This window comes from Emydura macquarii, unplaced genomic scaffold (assembly GCF_026122565.2).
Source record: "Emydura macquarii macquarii isolate MOO-44397 ecotype Brisbane River unplaced genomic scaffold, CSIRO-AGI_Emac_v2 contig_3345, whole genome shotgun sequence".
Taxonomy (NCBI): Eukaryota; Metazoa; Chordata; order Testudines; family Chelidae; genus Emydura; species Emydura macquarii.
Genome location: NW_027133482.1, coordinates 7,703,840 through 7,721,721, shown reverse-complemented (window position 1 = coordinate 7,721,721; position 17,882 = coordinate 7,703,840). Strand labels below are relative to the sequence as shown.

The 17,882-nt window shown below is 69.7% G+C and overlaps 3 protein-coding genes across 5 annotated transcripts; 2 read left to right on the top strand and 1 right to left on the bottom strand.

The window, feature by feature from the left end:
- Positions 1 to 1,983: 1,983 nt before the first annotated feature.
- Positions 1,984 to 7,659, top strand: LOC137143628 (programmed cell death protein 4-like). 2 transcript variants are annotated; one of them, XM_067533516.1, is made up of 11 exons: positions 2,008 to 2,200; positions 3,109 to 3,382; positions 3,937 to 4,034; positions 4,287 to 4,400; positions 4,636 to 4,857; positions 5,120 to 5,217; positions 5,305 to 5,419; positions 5,538 to 5,645; positions 5,859 to 5,969; positions 6,266 to 6,405; positions 6,580 to 7,659. In XM_067533516.1, exons 1-11 carry the CDS (start codon positions 2,153 to 2,155, stop codon positions 6,629 to 6,631), a joined length of 1,380 nt encoding a protein of 459 aa, XP_067389617.1. In that variant the 5' UTR covers positions 2,008 to 2,152; the 3' UTR covers positions 6,632 to 7,659. The 2 variants fall into 2 exon arrangements, with proteins under 2 accessions (XP_067389618.1, XP_067389617.1); XM_067533517.1 differs by lacking the exon at positions 5,859 to 5,969 and having other exon boundaries at positions 1,984 to 2,200.
- Positions 7,660 to 7,874: 215 nt separating this feature from the next.
- Positions 7,875 to 12,646, top strand: MOGS (mannosyl-oligosaccharide glucosidase). Of its 2 annotated transcripts, none has more exons than XM_067533509.1 (4): positions 7,875 to 8,453; positions 9,258 to 9,481; positions 9,833 to 10,023; positions 10,185 to 12,646. In XM_067533509.1, exons 1-4 carry the CDS (start codon positions 8,096 to 8,098, stop codon positions 11,917 to 11,919), a joined length of 2,508 nt encoding a protein of 835 aa, XP_067389610.1. In that variant the 5' UTR covers positions 7,875 to 8,095; the 3' UTR covers positions 11,920 to 12,646. The 2 variants fall into 2 exon arrangements, with proteins under 2 accessions (XP_067389610.1, XP_067389611.1); XM_067533510.1 differs by lacking the exon at positions 7,875 to 8,453 and adding an exon at positions 8,672 to 9,038.
- Positions 12,647 to 13,058: 412 nt separating this feature from the next.
- On the bottom strand, positions 13,059 to 16,959 carry WBP1 (WW domain binding protein 1). Its single transcript, XM_067533518.1, is given in 5 exon segments — positions 13,059 to 14,474; positions 15,002 to 15,163; positions 15,566 to 15,668; positions 16,708 to 16,808; positions 16,811 to 16,959. Coding segments are annotated over 5 exon segments (1,179 nt in total). The 5' UTR covers positions 16,944 to 16,959; the 3' UTR covers positions 13,059 to 13,794.
- Between the last annotated feature and the right edge of the window lie 923 nt (positions 16,960 to 17,882).

Genomic DNA, 17,882 nt, shown 5'->3' with positions numbered 1-17,882 from the left:
CACCAGCCTCATTTCACCTTGGTGGCAAGCGAGGCCTGATCTGCCCCCTAGGCTGGGTTGGTGCTCCCGGGGTTTGCCATGCCCCCACACTCCTTTTGTCTCTGAGGAAGAGTCCCTCAGCCCCGGCTCTGGCCCCTGCTCCCTTGCCATCCAGCCAAGCCCCATGCACGGCCTCCCTGTGGGGTCCTGGCTCTGGCCCATCCACACCATGGTGAATTGCAGAGAGAGACGAGGGGCAGCCAGTCCCGGGACCATCAGCCCACTCCACTGGTGAGGAGGCCCAGAGCAGATTCCCCAACAGAGCCCTGGGATCTGCCTGACTCCCTGAGATGGCTGGAAGCTGGGGCCATGCTTCCCAGATGCTGGGGATGAGACAGAACTGGACCCCAACCCTCTGGTCTCCCTGTCCCCTAGGCCCTCCAGCCGTCCTGGCATCGGGCCTGCAGTGTTCTCACCCCTCTCAGCCTGAGTGGTTGGGTTTAGCTGATATTTGGGGCCTTGCAGACAGTTTCCGTCAGGAGGCGAAATGGCTGATTCAAGTCAGGTATTGCTGTGGTGCAAACCTGCTGATTTACAAACAACACACTACGTCCTGGTTCCCTGGACACAGCAGGAGCACGCGGGCAGTTCCCTTACCCCCAGCACCACGTCTGCCCCTCCAGCCAGCCCCGTGCCCCAGCAGCACTGTCTCTGCTCCCTCTCAGGGCCATGCTCACCACTGCTTCTCTTGCTGCCTGCTCCTTTCTTGGGGCTTGGTCATGCCCAGATGCACCAGCTGTACCAGTCAGTGCCCCGGCTCCTGTGTTTGCAGTGGGTTCCTAGGGAATTTGCTCAGGCACATGGCTTAGCGCTGGCTCTGGCCTTGCCAGGATCTTGGGCAGTGGCTTTCTCTTGTTTCAGCTTTCACCACACAACAGGGCATTTAATTGCTCCTGCATTTCGCCTGAGGGAAGGGTGGTTAGCGCATACATCAGCTTTCACCTGGTCTGTCATTCATGGCTGCCACCCTCCTGTGCAACACCAGGGGTGCAAGGCTGCAGGGGTGGGTCTCAGGAGAGAGCAGGTTGGTGTCATATTGAGGCCTCAGCAATAGACCCAGCCCACAGACCTGGGCCCCTCCCCCACTGCCCCACTGGGGGTCTTTGGGCTGGCTGTAAGCGCGAGGGTGCTGGGGCCTGCCTGGCCAGCATCACCAGCATCACCAGCGCGCCCCTCATGGGAGGCGTCCAGAGCCGGCTCCTGCGGGGAAAACCCCAGGGACTGGCTGCCTTCCCCATTGTCCCGCCTCCTGGGGAAGAGCAGCCAATCAGAGCTGAGCAGGAGGCAGGCAGCCGCAGCGCTCTCCCCTCACTAGCCAAGAGAAGTTTGAGGTAGGGGGAGCAGGCAGAGCCCAGCAGCTATGGGGCCACTGTCCTCCTCCCCCGAGCCACATGGGCCAGTCTGCTCCCCCTGCCCTCCCCCAGCCATGGGCCAGTCTGCTTCCTGACCCCCCCCCCAGCCATGGGCCAGTCTGCTCCCTGACCCCCCCCCCAGCCATGGGCCAGTCTGCTCCCCCTGCCCCCTCTCCAGCCATGGGCCAGTCTGCTCCCTGTCCGTCCCCAGCCATAGGCCAGTCTGCTCCCCCTGCCCCCCAGCCATGGGCCAGTCTGCTCCCTGACCCCCCCCCCAGCCATGGGCCAGTCTGCTCCCTGCCCCCTCTCCAGCCATGGGCCAGTCTGCTCCCCCTGCCCCCCCAGCCACATGGGCCAGTCTGCTCCTCCTACCCCCCCAGCCACATGGACCAGTCCGCTCCCTGTCCGCCCACAGCCATGGGCCAGTCTGCTCCCCCTGCCCCCCGGGCCACATGGGCCAGTCCGCTCCCTGCCCCCTTCCCTGCAGTGCCGTGGGCGGGGCTCTGAGCTGTCAGTTATGGCGCTGCTGGGGGCGGGGCCCGCGGCCCCTCGCGCGCCGGGCAGAGTCTGCCGTTGCCCCTGAGCCGCCCCTCCACGTCACTTCCGCGGGGGGAGGGGCGCGCGGGGGGCGGGGAGTGGGGAGCGGAGCGGAGTCGGCTGCGGACGGTCTGACGGGAGCCAGCCCCAGGCCCAGGCCCAGGCCCGGCTGAGGCGCGTCGGGGCCGGGAGCGGGCCCGGTTCGGAGCAGGCGCCCTGGGGCCATGTCGGCCTCGGCCCCCCCCGCCTGCGGCTCGGCCGCCCCCGCCCTGGCAAGTACCCGGGGCGCGCGCGCTGCTGGGCCCCCCCGCCAACCGCACCGAGCCCCCCCCCCGCCGAGCCCGTCCGCTCCCGCCCCGCCCCCCCCCGCGCGGGGTCCGCGCTGTCACCATGTGCGGGGGGGGGCGCGGCTCCGGCCACGGCAGCGTGTGGCTGGCAGCGCCCCGCCCCGCCCCGCCCCTGGGCGCTTGCGCGGGGAGCCTAGGGCTGCGCTGGGCGGCGGGGCGGGGCGGGGGGCACCGTGGGGGCGGGAGTGGCCCCGCTCCTGCCCGGCCCGAGCCCGATTGGCATGGTCAGAGCAGCAGACGTCGCCATTCGCAGCCCCCGAGCCCAGCCCCTCGCCCGGGGTCCCAGCTCTGCAGGGAGGCTGGTGCACGGGGGACTCGGCCCCAAGCTGGGGGGCAGCAGGCGGGAGCTGTGCCCTGCAATGGGGGTGTGGGGCAAAGACTCGTCCTGGAGCTGTCTGCACCGCGGGGAAGCTGGATGCCCCGGGGGGGGCATGGGGTGGCTCCCTGGCGGCTGCCGCCCTGCAGCGCGGAGGCAAGGGCACGCACGAGGCAGCTCCCTGGCTTGGCAGGACGTGCGTGGGTGGGGCCGTGGCGCTCTCCCTGCCCCTGGGGAGGGCCTGTCACAAGCTCTGTGCTTCCCGGGCTGGGGGGAAGGGCACAAGGAATTCACACCCCCGGCCAGCTGCTCCCTAGAGCCCCCTTGCGGGGAGAGGCTGAGGTGGGAGCAGTGGGGGGTGTGTGTGAGGTTAGCTGTGGGGCAGCTCCTGGCTGCTGCTGCCTCTCCCGGAGGGGCGCTGTGGGGAGCAGGCCATGGGTCTGATTAGGCGCAGGCTGAGTGCTTGGGGGTGTCTCTGAGACATGGCTCCCTCCCACCCCCTGCCATGCTCCTACAGGCCACGTGCCAGGCAGGCTCAGATGATGAGGTGCTGGAGGAGGATCTGATGGATGGCGAGGAGTCCCGCTCCTGGACCCCGCAGGAGAAGGCCCTGCACGAAGCCCGGCTCAAGGCCAAGGCCAAGCGGCGCCTGAGGCGCACCTCGTCCCGCGACTCGGCCCGGGAGCCGGCGCCGGAAGGCGGGGAGCCCAGCCCTGACCCCAGCAGTCCCAAGGGCAAGACCAACGACAGGAAGTCACGCATGGGCAAGGGCCGTGGGCTCCCCAAAAAAGGTGAGCTGCAGCCATGGCCCCTCCCACAGTGCAGGCCCTCTGGCCCCCCGCTGCCCCACAGTGCAGCCCACTGCCACATAGTGCACGTCCCCCTTCCCCCCCAGGTCCCTGCTGTTGCTGCCGCCGCCGCCGCCCATGGCAGGGCACAGCCTTCCTGGCCCACTGAAGTCCCACAGCACAGCCTCTGCCCCGCAGTGCAACCCCTGCTCCCTCCCCACCCCTCCTGCTGCCCCAAAGACACGGGGATCCCCCCTGCCACCTCCTTCAGTCCCAACGCACAGCCGCTGCTCTTCCTGTGCTGGGTGTGAGCCACCTTGCCCCATGCTGTGAGTTTGCTAGGCCCCACTGAACTCGCTGCACTTGTGACACAGTCCTGCTGGAAGCCTGCAGTGGAACTGCTGCTGTGGTGCCCAGCTCTGCCCTGGGCTGGGGGAGCTGAGCAGTGCCCTGCCCTTGCCCAGAGCCCCCCAGACCGCTTTTCTGTAGCGGGCAGAGTGGCATCGGTGCTTGGCTGGGATGCTGTGGGGGTGGCTGAACCAGTGTTTCTCCTGCAGGTGGCGCTGGGGGCAAGGGCGTGTGGGGTGCACCTGGCCTGGTGTACGGGTACCAGGAGCCCGATGCGCGGGACCCCAACTACGACGAGTCGTCTCAGGTATGTTCCCTGGTGAGGGACGCCCCGTGTCCCCGGAGCTGTGCCTGCTGCACACAGAACTCGGCCTGTAGATTGTCGAACCCTGGCACCCACCCTCCCCTCGGCCATGCCAGCCACTTCCACTGCCCCCACCCCATGGACTGGTGCTGGTATGGTGCAGCCAGGCATGGGGTGGGGTTTGTCCCAGGGACGGGGGGTGGCAGGGTGCCGTTGGCCCTGCCCGGCTGTGAGCCCCTCTGCACCTCTCTGCAGGGTGACACGGTCTATGCCACGGTGACGCCGGAGCTGGAGGAGGGGGAGTTGGAGAAGAACGTGCACCCCATGGTGCTGGAGTACTTTGAGCATGGGGACACCATCGAGGTGGTGGTGAGTCTGGGGGATCCCTCTGGCCCCAGCCCTGGGAGACCCCTTGGCTTCCCCTTCTGCCCCCCAGCAGACATTGGGCTGGGAGGGCTTAAGGGAAGCCCGAGGGGCATCTGCAATGCCAGAGCTGCACCTGGGGGAGGGGGTCCCGGCGACTAGGGGAAGGAAAAATACAGAGCAAACCTCTGGAGAACTGCCTGCCTGCAGGGCCGGGGCTGATGCTGTTTCTTGGGCACAGGAGCTGCTGAAGGAGCTGAACCTGGGCAGCCGGAAGCACGCTGTCCCCTCCCTGGCCGTGGCGCTAGCAATGGAGGGTAAGGCCAGCCACCGCGAACTGACCTCCCGCCTGCTGTCTGACCTCGTGGGCAAGGTCATGACCTCGGAGGACATCGCCAGGGCCTTCGACAAGATGCTCACAGACCTGCCTGACCTCATCCTCGATACTCCCGAGGCTCCACAGGTGAGGGCAGGGCCAGGAATGCCCTTGGTGGGGGATGGGAAGGGTGTGAGTTGGCAGGGGTGGGGGCAGGACCAGGAATGCCCTTGGGGGTTGGGAGCTGGCTGGGGCCAGCTGGATGAGCTGCTGGCCCCCAGCACACAGAGGGGATGGGGTGCTGGGGCTGGGTGGGGGCTCTGGGACCTGGCCCTGGCAGGCAGGGGAGGTGCTGTGCTAGGCCCCTGGGTGGCGTCTGTGCTCTGACCCCGCGCTCACCTCTCTGCAGATGGTGGGCCAGTTCATTGCCCGGGCCGTGGCTGACCATGCACTGCCCTTGGACTTCCTGGACCGCTACAAGGGGCGTGTGGACTGCGAGCATGCCCGGTAAGAGCCCCACAACTTGGGTCAGAGCACACTGGCCCCTGCCAGCATTTCTCCAGGAGAGCCCCCTGACCTGTCTCCTCCCTGCAGGGCTGCCCTGGACCGTGCTGCCGTCCTGCTCCGGATCAAACGGGATGTGAACCGATTGGACAATGTGTGGGGAGTGGGGGGCGGCCAGAGACCTGTGAAGCATCTCATCAAAGAGGTGAGCGCCTTGCCCCCCCCCTCACCAGCTGGCTCCCCAGCTTGGTCCTGTGGCTATGCATGGAACTTGGGCGGGCGTCTGTCTGTCCGGTGCTGAGCCCTGGTGCCTCTCCCCGCAGATGAGCCTGCTGCTGCGTGAGTACCTACTGTCTGGGGAGGTGTCTGAGGCAGAGCACTGTCTGCGGGAGCTCGAGGTCCCTCACTTCCATCATGAGCTGGTCTATGAGGTAAGGGCACAGGCCTGAGCTGGGGGGGCTCTGTTTGCTCCGGCCCCCGTGGGGCTGCACTGGGATCGCCAGCTCTGACCGGGGCGGTACCCACGGGACCTGCAGTGGCTGTTGCGGCCCGCCCCCAGGCATGGTAGCTATGATAGCTAGCCGCATCCTGGGGGCGGTATCAGCAGTGGCTGGTGCTGACGTCCCTCCGCTCCACCCCTGCAGGCTATAGTGATGGTGCTGGAGTCCACGGGCGAGATGCCCGTTGTCATGATGGTGAAGCTGCTCAAGGTGCTGTGGGAAACTGGCCTGGTGACCCTAGACCAGATGAACCGGGTGAGTGCTGGAGCTGAGACAGCACATGAAGGCAGGGCCTGTGGGGAGAGCCCAGGGAGCAAGGGACTGGGTTGGTGCCATGAGCAGGGAGGGGGAGCCAGCCACGAAGTCTTGGCAGGACCAGCCAGCTGCCACAGAGCGTGAGGAGTGGCTGGGTCCCAGGGGCTGGGCAGATTCAGCCTGTAAGGTCGATTGTAGAACAGGCTGCCACTGCCAGCCCAGGGAGCGAGGTCACGGCCTCTCCCCGCTGTGCCCCAGCATTCCTGGCCCTGATCCCGGTTTGCCTGACTCCCCAGGGCTTTCAGCGAGTCTATGATGAGCTTGGAGACATCAGCCTGGATGTGCCCCTGGCTCACCGTATCCTGGAGAGACTGGTGGATCTCTGCTTCCAGGAGGGAGTCATCACCAAGCAGCTGAGAGACACCTGCCCAGCCAGGTACCTGCCGCACGGGGGGCTGCAGACTGGGATTGAGGAGCCCCAGTAGAACTGGGGGGGAGCCCAGGACTGGGATAATGGTGGCATTGGCCAAGCTGTGTGTGGGGAGCCCAGGGGTGGGCTGGCTGGGGGTTGGCTCCTGGGTCACTGACCTTTGTCTCTCCTCTCTCCAAGGGGCCGGAAGCGATTTGTGAGCGAAGGTGATGGGGGGCAGATCAAGCAATAACTGGGCCGTCTCGTCCCCCCGCCCCCGCCTGGAACTGCTTGCATCCTTGTCTGTCTCCAACTGGGAACGGCGCCAGGGAGCCACCTGGCCCCAGCTCTCAGATGGGGCCGCAGTGGGGAGGGGGAAGTGCAGAGGCTGTGATGGATCTGGGTGGGGGGTGGGGCCAGGCAAGGTGGGGTCCTGGAACAGGGAGGGGGCTGGTAGGGTGATCTCCTGGGCATGGCTGAAGGACACTTCCCCCCTCCAGCTCCCTGGCCTAGTGGGGCTGTCCCATGCAGTGAGGCTAGCAAGGGGACATGACCAGGGCAGCCTCCTATGCTGCCTAGTTCAGGAAAGGGCCCAGTTCTCGCTCCTCCCCAGAGTGAGGGGGGCTCCACTAGGGCTCTGCTGGGGCTTGCAATTCCTTCCTCCTCCCTGATGGAGCTGCTGGGGTAACCCTGAGTCAGTGTCAGTCCAGCTGTGGGCTAGGCTGGACATTCGCTTCAGAGGGAGAGCCCGGCTGCAGCACACGCCCTGGTGTTGCCCTTCACATCCCATGGTGTGCTGGCCTGAGCAGAGTGCCCAGCGATTGATCTGCAGAATGGGCCGCTGCTGGCTGAGCCCGGCCGTCTGAAGAGAAGGCAGTGTGTCCTTGCTCTGCCCCGGGGGCTGGCAGCTGGCGGGAGACATGCCTAGGCCTCTCCCCTGTGCTGGGTAGCTGAGCACAGGGGAGAAGCTGCTTCCTTGTATCTTAGGCCAAGGGACAGGAATGGATGCTGGGTCACACTAATCAGCTTGCCTCAGGGGCAGTGATGCAGGTAAGGGGGCTACGTCTCTGCTCTGCCCTCTTCTAGGCAGAGCCCTTGCAGCACCCCCGGGGACCTGCCCAAGGACTGTCCCGGGGTTGGGTCTGGGAGCAGGACCTGTCTCTGCTCTGTCCCCAAGGTGATTGGCTGAGCATTACCCACAGTCCCCTGCAGCGTGCTTATTTGACTACCCTCTATGGAGCGCTGTTGCTGTCACAGTGGTGCTGCGCTGGGGGGCCATAGCACCAGGCCGGGCCACAGGTGGGGCAGTGGGGGTGACAGTGGGATCCTGGGGTCCTGCCTGGCTTAGGCCCAGGTGATGAAGGGGGGAGGGGTGTGATGGGGGGGGCTGGGGGTAGGACAGGGGTGGCTGGGGTGAAGTTTAGGGGAATCTCAGGGAGGTGATGGGCTGAGACTCATCTCCCAGCGGGGGGGCCCGAAAGCCCAGTGCTTGGGGCGTTTACAGGCGGGGGGGGGGGGGGGAGAGCGGGTGGAGCTAGAGGCGGGGACACTCCTGCGTGGGGGTTGAGCGGGGGGCGGGGCGGGGCTGTATCACCCCCTCCCCTGTTGTGCTGGAGGAGGGGGAGCGGCTGACTCCTTACCCCTCCCCCCGCCGGTGGCTGCCCCCCCCAGCGCGCGGGGCGGGGGGCAGGTGCGGCGCTGACGCAGACCAATAAAGATGTGTCCGAAGGAAACCTGCTCCGGCCTGGCTCGTCTTCCTGGGCGCTGCGGGCGCGGCCCTGGGGGGGGGGCGGGGAGCAGTTCTGTCCTGCCGCCGTCACCCCCTGCCCTGGGCGCTGGCACAGACTACAGCTCCCAGCATGCGGCGCGGTGCGGCGCGTGGGCGGGGCTCCCAGGCACGCGCGGTGTGGACTACGGCGGCCAGCGCGCCCCCCCCCCCCCGGGAGATGTCCTCGCTCTGCGTGGCGACGGCGCGGGGCATGGCGGGAGCTGCTGTGACGATGCCGTCGGCGACCCTGCCGCTGGCAGCTGCGCGCCAGTTCTTGAGCCTGATGACGTACAAACGCCGCGCCCGTGTGAGTGACGCATCAGGGAGGGCTCGGGGAGCCGGGATCCCAGGGGCGGGGCGGGGCCTGGCGAGCTCGGGCGGGGCGGGCTGGGCTGACGTGGCGGGGGCGGGCACACGGAACGGGGCGTGCCCGGGAGGGGTGACGTGGCGGGGGCGGGGCGGGGCTAGGCCGGGCGGGAAGCGTGGCCGCGGGGCTCGGCGCGCTCGGGCTGTGCCGCTATCTGCGCCCGGCGCGGGGTCATGGCGCGGGAGCGCCGGCGGCGGGGCCCGGGGCCGGGGCCGGGGCCGGAGAAGGGCGGGCGGGGCCCGCAGGCGGCGCGGCGGGAGCGCGGAGCCGGGCCGGGGCCGGGGCTGGGCCGGGCCTGCGCGCTGCTGGCGCTGTGCTCGCTGGCGCTGGGCGCCGCCGGCCTGGCCTACGGGCTCTACGGGCGCTGGCGGCTGGGCCGCCGCCTGGTCACCCCGCACCCGGCGCCGCGCGTCCTGCCCGCCGGCAGCAGCGGGCCCCGCGCCTCGCCCGAGCGCTTCTGGGGCTCCTACCGGCCGCACGTCTACTTCGGCATGAAGCCGCGCAGCCCGCGGCCGCCCGTGACAGGTGGGAGCCCGCCCCTCCCCCTCCCCCACCCCCGGGGCGCGCCCCTCCCCCCGTCCCGGGGCCGGCACCCGCCCCTCCCCCACCCCCGGGGCGCGCCCCTCCCCCCGTCCCGGGGCCGGCACCCGCCCCTCCCCCCACCCCCGGGGCTCGCCCCTCCCCCCGTCCCGGGGCTGGCTCCCGCCCAACCGGCCGCTCACCCTGCCCTGCCCCTCCCCCCAGGGCTGATGTGGCTGCCGCAGGCGGCGGAGGCGGCGGCGGGGCTGCGGCACACGTGCGAGCAGAGCGACGGGCTCCCGGCCTACGGCTGGCAGCTGCACGACGGGCTGCGCTTCGGGCGGCAGGAGATCCGCGACCGCGGCCTGGCGCTGCGCACCGAGTTCGTGAAGCGGCCGGGCGGGGAGCACGGCGGCGACTGGAGCTGGCGGGTGTCGGCCTGGCCGGAGGTGGGACGTCGCGGGGCGGCGGGGGAGGTGAAGGGCCTTGCCCAGGGTCCCCGGGTGAGCCAGTGGCAGAGCTGGGGATGGAAGCCAGGCATCCTGAGCCCGCCCCCGCGCTGCTGTAACCACTAGGCCGCGTGTCCTGACCCCAGACCTTGCCTTCACCGGCCTCTTCCCCTTTCCTTCCTGGCGGCTCCCTCCTGGAGCTGGGCTGCGGGGACTCATCTCCCACCCCGCCCCCGTGCTCCTCTGCGGCTTGGCTCTGAGCAGGGGAAGCAGGGTGGCCGGGCAGGTGGATGCTCCAGCGCAGACACAGCTGCAGGGTGAGCCGTGCCGGTGTCCATCTCCTCTCTGCAGGGCGGGGGCGCCCAGGTCTCCCTCCTCTCCCTGCTCTTCTACGTGGCCACGGACGGGCAGGGGACGCTGCAGCCGCACCTGGAGAAGACTCGCTTGGTGTCGGTGAACGGGACGTCGGAGGAGCTGGGCCATTTCAAGATCACCTTCCATCAGCCCACCACAGGCACCGGGGAAGCCCTCAAATATGCCAGGTATCTCGCCAGGGTTGCTCTGAGCAGGGCGGGAGCATCAGCAGCCCCCGCCCCTCCCGGCAGGGGGCACCGTGGGGAGCAGGACCGGTGCCCGGACTGGGGGGTCTTTGGTCTCTCCCAGCCGAGCCCCCGTCCTAGCCCCGACCCTTCCTCTCTCGTAGCTATAACCACCTGGACGCCCGCAGCCCGGGGCTGCACCGCCTGACGGACCTGGTGAAGAGCAGCCTGAGCAGCCGCTTCGTGTTCGCTCCACCCGGCGGCCCCAAGCGCCACTACTTCGCCGTGGACACGTACCGGGCGCCGCCGGGGGAGTCGGACCAGGCTCCCCAGAGCCACCTGCTGCTGCACCAGGTGACGCTGCAGCTGCCCTGCCGCGTGGAGGTGACCTTTGAGTCTGGGAGCTTTGGCGACCGCCCTGGCTCGCTGGTGGGGGAGGCGCTGGCTGAGGAGCTGTCCAGGCACATGGCCGCCTTCGAGCAGCGCTTTGAGGAGACCTTCTCCCTGGGCCGCAAGGGCTTCACGCCCCAGCAGCAGCGCTTTGCCAAGGCTGCCTTCAGCAACATGCTGGGTGGGATGGGCTACTTCCACGGGCACTCCCTCGTGCAGTCCGAGCACAGCCAGCAGCCCCTGCTGTACCCGGAGGGCTCCCTGTACACCGCCGTGCCCTCCCGCTCCTTCTTCCCCCGGGGCTTCCTCTGGGACGAGGGCTTCCACCAGCTGCTGCTGGCCCGCTGGGACCCAGCCCTGAGCCGCGAGGTGATCGCCCACTGGCTGGACCTGATGAATGTGGAGGGCTGGATCCCCCGGGAGCAGATCCTGGACGACGAGGCGCGAGCCAAGGTGCCCCCCGAGTTCATCCTGCAGCGCGGTGAGGCTGCCAACCCGCCCACCCTCTTCCTGGTGCTGCAGCAGCTGCTGCGGGAGCCAGGCCAGGGCCCCGGCGAGCTGTCCTACCTGCGCAGGCTCTTCCCCCGCCTGCGCACCTGGTACGAGTGGTACAACACCACGCAGGCGGGGCCGCTGCCCTACACCTTCCGCTGGCGGGGCCGGGACCAGGACACCCAGCTCTTCCTCAACCCCAAGACCCTGACCTCGGGCCTGGATGACTACCCGCGCGCCTCCCACCCCTCGCCGGACGAGCGCCACCTGGACCTGCGCTGCTGGATGGCTCTTGCCTCGGGGGTCATGGCGGAGGTGGCCGAGCGGCTGGGCGAGCCGGCGGCCGAGTACCGGCGCATGCAGCGGGCGCTGAGCGACAACGCCCTGCTGGAGCAGCAGCACTGGGCCGAGCAGCTGGGCGCCTTCGCCGACTTCGGCAACCACAGCCAGGCTGTCGGGCTGGAGTGGGAGAAGGCGACGGTGCCGCCGGGGCAGCCCCGCCACCAGCTCCCCGCCCCCCGGCTGGTGCGGGTGGTCCGCAAGCCCCCCAAGCTGCAGTTTGTGGGGGCCCTGGGCTACGTCAGCCTCTTCCCTTTCCTGCTGACGCTGCTGCAGCCCGACTCGCCCCGCCTGGGCAGCACGCTGCGGGACATGCGCAGCGAGAAGCTGTGGACCCCCTACGGCCTGCGCTCCCTCTCCCGCACCAGCCCCCTCTACATGAAACACAACACGGAGCACGACCCTCCCTACTGGCGGGGGCCCATCTGGATCAACATGAACTACCTGGCCGTGCGGGCGCTGCACCACTACGCGGGCCTGCAGGGCCCCTTCCAGCAGCAGGCGGCCGCGCTCTACCAGGAGCTGCGCGCCAACCTCATCGCCAACCTGCACCGGCAGTACCTGGAGAGCGGCTACCTGTGGGAGCAGTACGACGACGGCACGGGCCGGGGCCGCGGCTGCTACCCCTTCACCGGCTGGTCTGCCCTGGTGGTGCTCGTCATGGCCGAGGAGTACTAGGGCCAGCACAGCCGCCTCTGCTCGCAGCCCAGGGGCCGAGCGGTGCCCGGCGCTGCCCGCCCGGAGCTGGGGTGGCTGTGGGCTGTGAATGGAGCAGCGGCCGGGCTACGGGAGGGGGACGCCACCGGCAGGCCAGGCCCTGCTCATCTTTCTCAGGTGTTTTAATATGAATGTTGGCGGCTGGGGGGCAGCTGCACTTTCCTCTGCATGCACCCCCAGCTGGGGGGGGAGGGGCGGCTGTTGTTTTTTAAATAAAGTGGAGTGGCTTTAACCTCCTCTAGCTGCTGCTGGGCAGGGAGGGGGTGGACAGAGCCCACCAGGGAGGGGCACAGTGCAGCAGGCTCCAGGGCCTGTCCTGTGGGGTGGGGGCAGGGGCCAGCCCTGCATCTTGGTCTGGGACGATCCAGCAGCCTCCCCCCCACCCGAGAGCCCTTAGTGAGTCCTACAGCAAGAGCCAACCCTGACCCCCTGCGGGCAGCCCTTCCGCCTGTCAGGCAGGGGCAGGCAGGAGAGTGCCGCCCCCCGCTACAGACAGGCACCCTGGCCTTACAGGCAGGGGCTCCTCCAGCACAGCCTGTCAGCCCCTGCAGAGACCAGCTGCCCCTCAAGGCATGGCCACAGCAGGAGCTTGTTACCCCTCAGCCTGGGCCCACCTGGGTGGGGGAGGGGTGGCCACAAGTCTTCCAGCTCTGCCCCCCCCCCAGCCAAGAGCAAGTTACCACCCCCCCTTGCACCACTGGCCTGTGGGGGGAGGGGCTGGCTGCCATTCTCCCTGGCCTGGGTAGCCGGACTTCTCACCATCCCCCCACCCCCCAGCTGCTGTAGCCTGGAGCACAGCTGCCACAGCAAGAGGAGGGTTTACCTCCCCCCAGGGACAGCAGCTCTCTCCCACCCCCTGGAGCTGGCCCCTCCCGGCTGAGCCCCAGACACACACAGGCAGTAATTCCACATCTCTTTAATAAGGAGAAGGCTACTGCGTTCCTGTCCCGCACACAGCCCTGCAGGCTGGGAGCAGAGCTGAGCACCACAGGGCCCAGGCAGCCCCCAGCCCTCCCCACACTCAGCCCCACTGCAGCCCCAGAGAAGCCCTGGGCAGGGGGAGGGGTGCGGGCGCTGGGCAGGAATAATGATTCGTGCAATTCCACCAAAGCCCAGTCCCCAGGGAAACTACAGGGGAGGGGCTGGGAGGGCCCGTGGGAGGGCAGCGCTACACAGGGTACCCCACAAACGACAGTGCGCAGGCAGAGGGACAGATCATCTACAGTCAGTTCAGGAGGGGAAACGCTCTCCCCGGGGGCTCCAAGCCACCAGAGTCCACACCCCAGGGAGGGGTCAGTTGGAGCAAACGGGCCCCGAATCAGCAGCCGCAGCAGCGCTGGAGCCAGGGCAGAGACCAGGCAGGACCCCCGCTGCACACAACCGGCCTGCACCCCACGCGCTCTTCCCCGCTGAGCCATAACCACCTGTGGCAGGGCCAGGGCAGCCGTGAGTGGGGAGCCTGGCTCGGGCAGGCGAGGAGGGGCAGACAGCACGGGACACGCTCCACCCTCACTGCCTGGGGAGAGGAGCAGGAAGAGGCCAGGTGCCAGGGTGCTGCCGCTCCCACTACAGGAAGAGCCCCGCAGCCCACCCCAAGGGCAGGATGCCCTCAGCAGCCTGCCAGGGTGGGCCTGCCCCACCACCCCAGGGACAGGGACAGCCGGCCGGCAGGGGCAGAGCAGCAGCTCCGCCACCTCGGCCAGGAGCACACATCTGGGGGGCTGACGGGCAGGGCAGCTCCAAAGCCGTGGAGGCGAGCGGGGGGCACAGGGCGGGATGCAGGGAGCTGGGGCCTGGGGCACTGCTGGCTGCCAAGCCCAGCACCCAGCTCAGGGCTCAGACAGGCAGGGTGGGCGAGCCAGGCTCCTCACTGCCCCCATCGCTCTGGAGCCCGCAGAGGCTCTTACGCTCGGAGAGCTGGGGTGACTCGGCCCCTGCCTTGCCGAACAGGTGCATCTCCTCCTCACTGTCCTCCCCGCCCTCCTCCTCCTGGCAGCGCCCCACCTCAATGCCCGAATCGCCCGTCAGGCGCCGGCGCCGGAAGTGGTCGCTGCTGTCCCCCTGGGCTGCGCCCTCCTCCTCCCCCACGCCCTCCTCCTCCTCCTCCTCGATGTCGGAGCAGCGATGGTAGTCAGCCTCGAAGAAATCCACATTGGAGGAGAAGACAGTCTGCTTGGGCGGGGCCTCACGGGGGGCTGGCTCCTCGGGCAGCTCCCAGCTGGCGCCGGTGCCCGTGCTGCTGCTGCCAGCTTCGCTGGGCGTGCTGGCCTGGCTGCGCTCCGTCTCGTCCGTGATCTGCACCGACAGCGACGTGCTGCCAGGCGAGGTGAGGCAGCTCGACTCGCAGGAGCAGCTGGTGAAGTTCTCCGAGCTGGGAGACAGGGTCAGGGGACTGGAGCCCAGGCGGCTGTGTGGCCCGCCCAGCTGGGCCAGGATGGTGCTATAGGGGGGAGGTGGGGTGCTCGGACGGTGAGCCACCTCCTCGTAGGCAGGCAGCTTGAAGGAAGCCAGCATCCCTGGGGGGAGAGAGCGTCACCTGAGAACCCAATGGGCAGCCGCAACTACAGCTGCCCCAGCACCCTGCCAGGTACCGCCCCTCTGCCCCAGACAGCCCTCCACCCTTCAACAGTCAGGCACCGCCCCTCTGCCCCAGACACAGCCCCCCCCACCCCCATTTCCCACTAGCACACAGCCCTGCCACCACCCTCGCCCCACAAGCTCCTGCACTCACTGTGCCCCACAGGCTGGCTACCCCGGGGGCAGAGCCATGCTGCAGATGGCATGGCTGGGCTGGCGAGGAAGCAGCCTCAGACCAGGGAACCCTGCCCAGTTCCTACGGCCCCAGTGGAGGAGCTGGTCCCAGGCCCTGGGTTACGGCATCAGCGGGTAGGACCTGGCCTGGCGTTCCCGCTCAGCTCGGAGAGTCTCCAGCAGGGCAAGCTGGGCCCTGCCTGGCCCCGCTCTGGGTTTTGTGCCTGGCCAGGCAGGGCCGAGTCCAGCCGTGAGCACAGGAGGCTGCGGAAGGAGCCGGCCCAGCACTCACTGAGATCCATCATGGAGGTGGGGTAGTTGCAGGCACCGTGGTAGGCGATGAGGTTGATCTCACGCTGCCGCTGCTGCTGCTGCAGGCGCAGTTTGGCGCGGCGGTGCCGGTAGGCGCAGCAGCAGCTGAAGAGGATGAGAATAGTCCAGAGGAGCCAGAACCCTACAGGCAGGAGAACACTTGAGAACCCCCCTCCAGGAGCCACCTCCCCGTCCACAGCAGCCCCCAATACACCCCCCACAGCGCCCCCACGGGGAGAGGGCAGGGCTGGAGTATGGGGGAGCTCCCCCAGCCAGAGTCCTGCCCCCCCACAGCACCCCCACGGGGACAGGGCAGGGCTGGAGTATGGGGGAGCTCCCCCAGCCAGAGTCCTGCCCCCCCACAGCGCCCCCACGGGGACAGGGCAGGGCTGGAGTATGGGAGAGCCCCCCCAGGGCTAGCGCCCTGCCCTGCTCTCTGCTGGGAGCGGCTGCCAGCTCCCCCCATGGCAGTAAGGATCCCCCAAAGGCAGGTGCTGGCCCCAGCCCTCAGCCGCCTGGTGCCAGCCACCTCCTCCCCACTCACACCAGAGCTCGTAGTAGTAGGTGCAGCAGCCCGTCTCCCCGCAGCAGTGGCCCGTCTCGCACACGTAGGGCTGGTTCTTCACCCCCGGGCAGTATTCCCGAGCCTGCAGGGAGAGGACCTGGCATTACACAACACAGCCGCCCCCGCGGGCCCCCTCCTGCTCTGCCAGCACAGCACCCCCCCCAGCACCCTGCGTGGTGCCCCAGGAGCACAGCCCGCCCTGACCTCTGCAGGGGAGCCCGGGAGCCACCAAGGCGGCGCGGGTCGGCCAGCAGCCGCCGTCCCACACCCCAGCAGACGCTCTGCGCTGCCGCCCGGGCCAGTAAGGGCTGAGGGTCTCCCAGCTACCGGGCACCGCGCCGCGCTCCGGGGTGAAGGCTGGGCCGCCATGGAGCCTCTGGGGCGGGTTCCTCCAGCCCTTGCAGGCAGGGCCATTCGGCCTGGCAGCCGGCCGGATCGGAGCCAAGTGCACAGAGGGTCGGGCTAAGCCAGGGGAACCGGCCCGCCAACCCCCAGCCCAGGCACTGCCCGCGGAGGAGCCGATGGCCCCGGCCGGAGGGCAGCGTTAGCCTGCTCCGCACCGGGGTGGGAGTGAAGGCGGCCGGGGTCCGCACCGCAGCCAGGCCCCACCTGCCCGGGCAGTGCAGGGGATGCGACCCCTCCCCGCCGCACAGGCCGGGCCCGCCGCCCCGCCCCGCCCCGCCCCGGCCGAGCCCCTGCCCCGCCGCATCTCCAGTTCCAGCCGGGCCCGGCTCTTCGCGCTGCCGTCACGGCGGCCCCGCTCCCGCTGGGTGTCCGATCCGGTGTCAGACCGGCACAGCCCGTCTACACGCGAAGCGGTGCCGCCGGGAGCCCAGGGCGCGTTCCCGCGGAGCTCGGCCGGCCGGGCACGGCACAGCACGGCCCGTGTGAACGCGCTGCTCCGCTTCCCTGCGCCGCCCCTCGGACTCCGACCCGAGCGGGCGGCGGCGGCGGCGGCGGGTCTCCCGAGCCGGCCCGGTGTAAACGGGAGCGACCGAGCTCCGCTTCGCTCGGCCCCGCGGGAAGGCGCCCGCGACCCGCCCGCCGCCCAGACCCGGCCCGGCCCGGCCCGGGGGGAGGGGGGATCTCCGCGCTCCCGCCCCGCCGCGCCGCGCCGGTACCTGCGGCTGCTGCCGGCCCAGCAGCGCGGCCCAGGCCCCCGCGGAGTCGCCGCCGCCCCCGGGCCGCTCCATGGCGCCGCCTACAGCCCCCCGCGGCCCCGCTCCAGCGCCGCCGCCGCCCCGGCCCCCGCCGCCCGCAGCAGCCGCCGCGGCTCGGAGCCCGGGGCCGCCGCCGCCTCCATCCCGGCCGCCCGGCCCGTCTCCTCAGCCCGGGCCGCAGCCTCCGCCGCCGCCATCACGCCCGGGCCGCAGCTCCCGCCCCCCGCGGCCGCCTCCAGCCAATCCGCTCGCGCGCTCCCACCGGCCGCCAATCGGCGCCGCAGCCCCCGCCCTGCCTCCGCCAATCAGCGGCGACCTGCCCGCAGCCTCACGCCCAGCAACAGGAGACAAAGGGACCGAGGCCCGCCCCCAGTGATGACTGACAGGAATCTTGGCCAGTTGAGATGGCATGCCCGCCTCCCCAAGTCTGACTGACAGCAGGTCTGGCCAAAGGCAGGTCCGATCCCGGGCTCGAGTGCGTGACTGATAGAGACGACAACCAATGGAAGATGGACACCCGCCGTCTGGGTGGGACTTAACAAGCACCTGCCCAATGGAAGGAAGAAATCCACCCACAGGTCATTACTGACAGGAGCTGCGACCAATGGAAAGCGCACATCGCTCACTATGAGCCTGACTGACAAAGGGATCAGCCGAACCAGCGGGCCACCCGCTCCAGCGCTAACGGCTAGAGACCGCCCCCTGCCGGCGGCGCTGTGCAATGGGGGCTGGGGAGGGCCAGTGGGGATCCGGGGCGCTGTGCGGGCGGGGCGGGCAGGGTGCAGTGGGGCAGGGTCCAATGGGGCAGAGGCACTGCGTACCAGGGGCAGGGTGCAGTGGGGCGGGGGCAGGGCTAGGCAGGGGCACGGTGCAGCAGGGCAGAGCACGGGCCGGGTGCAGCAGGGGCCGGGTGCAGTGGGGCAGGGTGCAGCGGGGCAGGGCTGGGTGGGGGCCCGAGACACTATGTGACAAGGGCGGAGTGGGGGCCCGGTGCACGGGGGCCGGGGGAGGCAGGGCAGGGTATGGGTTTGGTTGCCCAGGCTGTTCTGTGTGCAGGGCAGGGCAGAGGATGGCCAGGGCCCTGTGGCTGGGGCAGAGAGCTGGGGTGGCCCTTGGTGTGAGCACGTGGCCCCAGG

Excerpts from the sequence above, each read along its gene's own strand:
- LOC137143628 (XM_067533516.1), top strand. The coding sequence starts at position 2,153 with ATGTCGGCCTCGGCCCCCCCCGCCTGCGGCTCGGCCGCCCCCGCCCTG. Across the intron at positions 4,401-4,635 it reads GGGACACCATCGAGGTGGTG|GAGCTGCTGAAGGAGCTGAA; the intron begins GTGAGTCTGGGG and ends TCTTGGGCACAG. Across the intron at positions 5,970-6,265 it reads CCCTAGACCAGATGAACCGG|GGCTTTCAGCGAGTCTATGA; the intron begins GTGAGTGCTGGA and ends CTGACTCCCCAG.
- MOGS (XM_067533509.1), top strand. The coding sequence starts at position 8,096 with ATGTGTCCGAAGGAAACCTGCTCCGGCCTGGCTCGTCTTCCTGGGCGC. Across the intron at positions 8,454-9,257 it reads CGTACAAACGCCGCGCCCGT|GGCTGATGTGGCTGCCGCAG; the intron begins GTGAGTGACGCA and ends CCCTCCCCCCAG. Across the intron at positions 9,482-9,832 it reads GGGTGTCGGCCTGGCCGGAG|GGCGGGGGCGCCCAGGTCTC; the intron begins GTGGGACGTCGC and ends TCCTCTCTGCAG.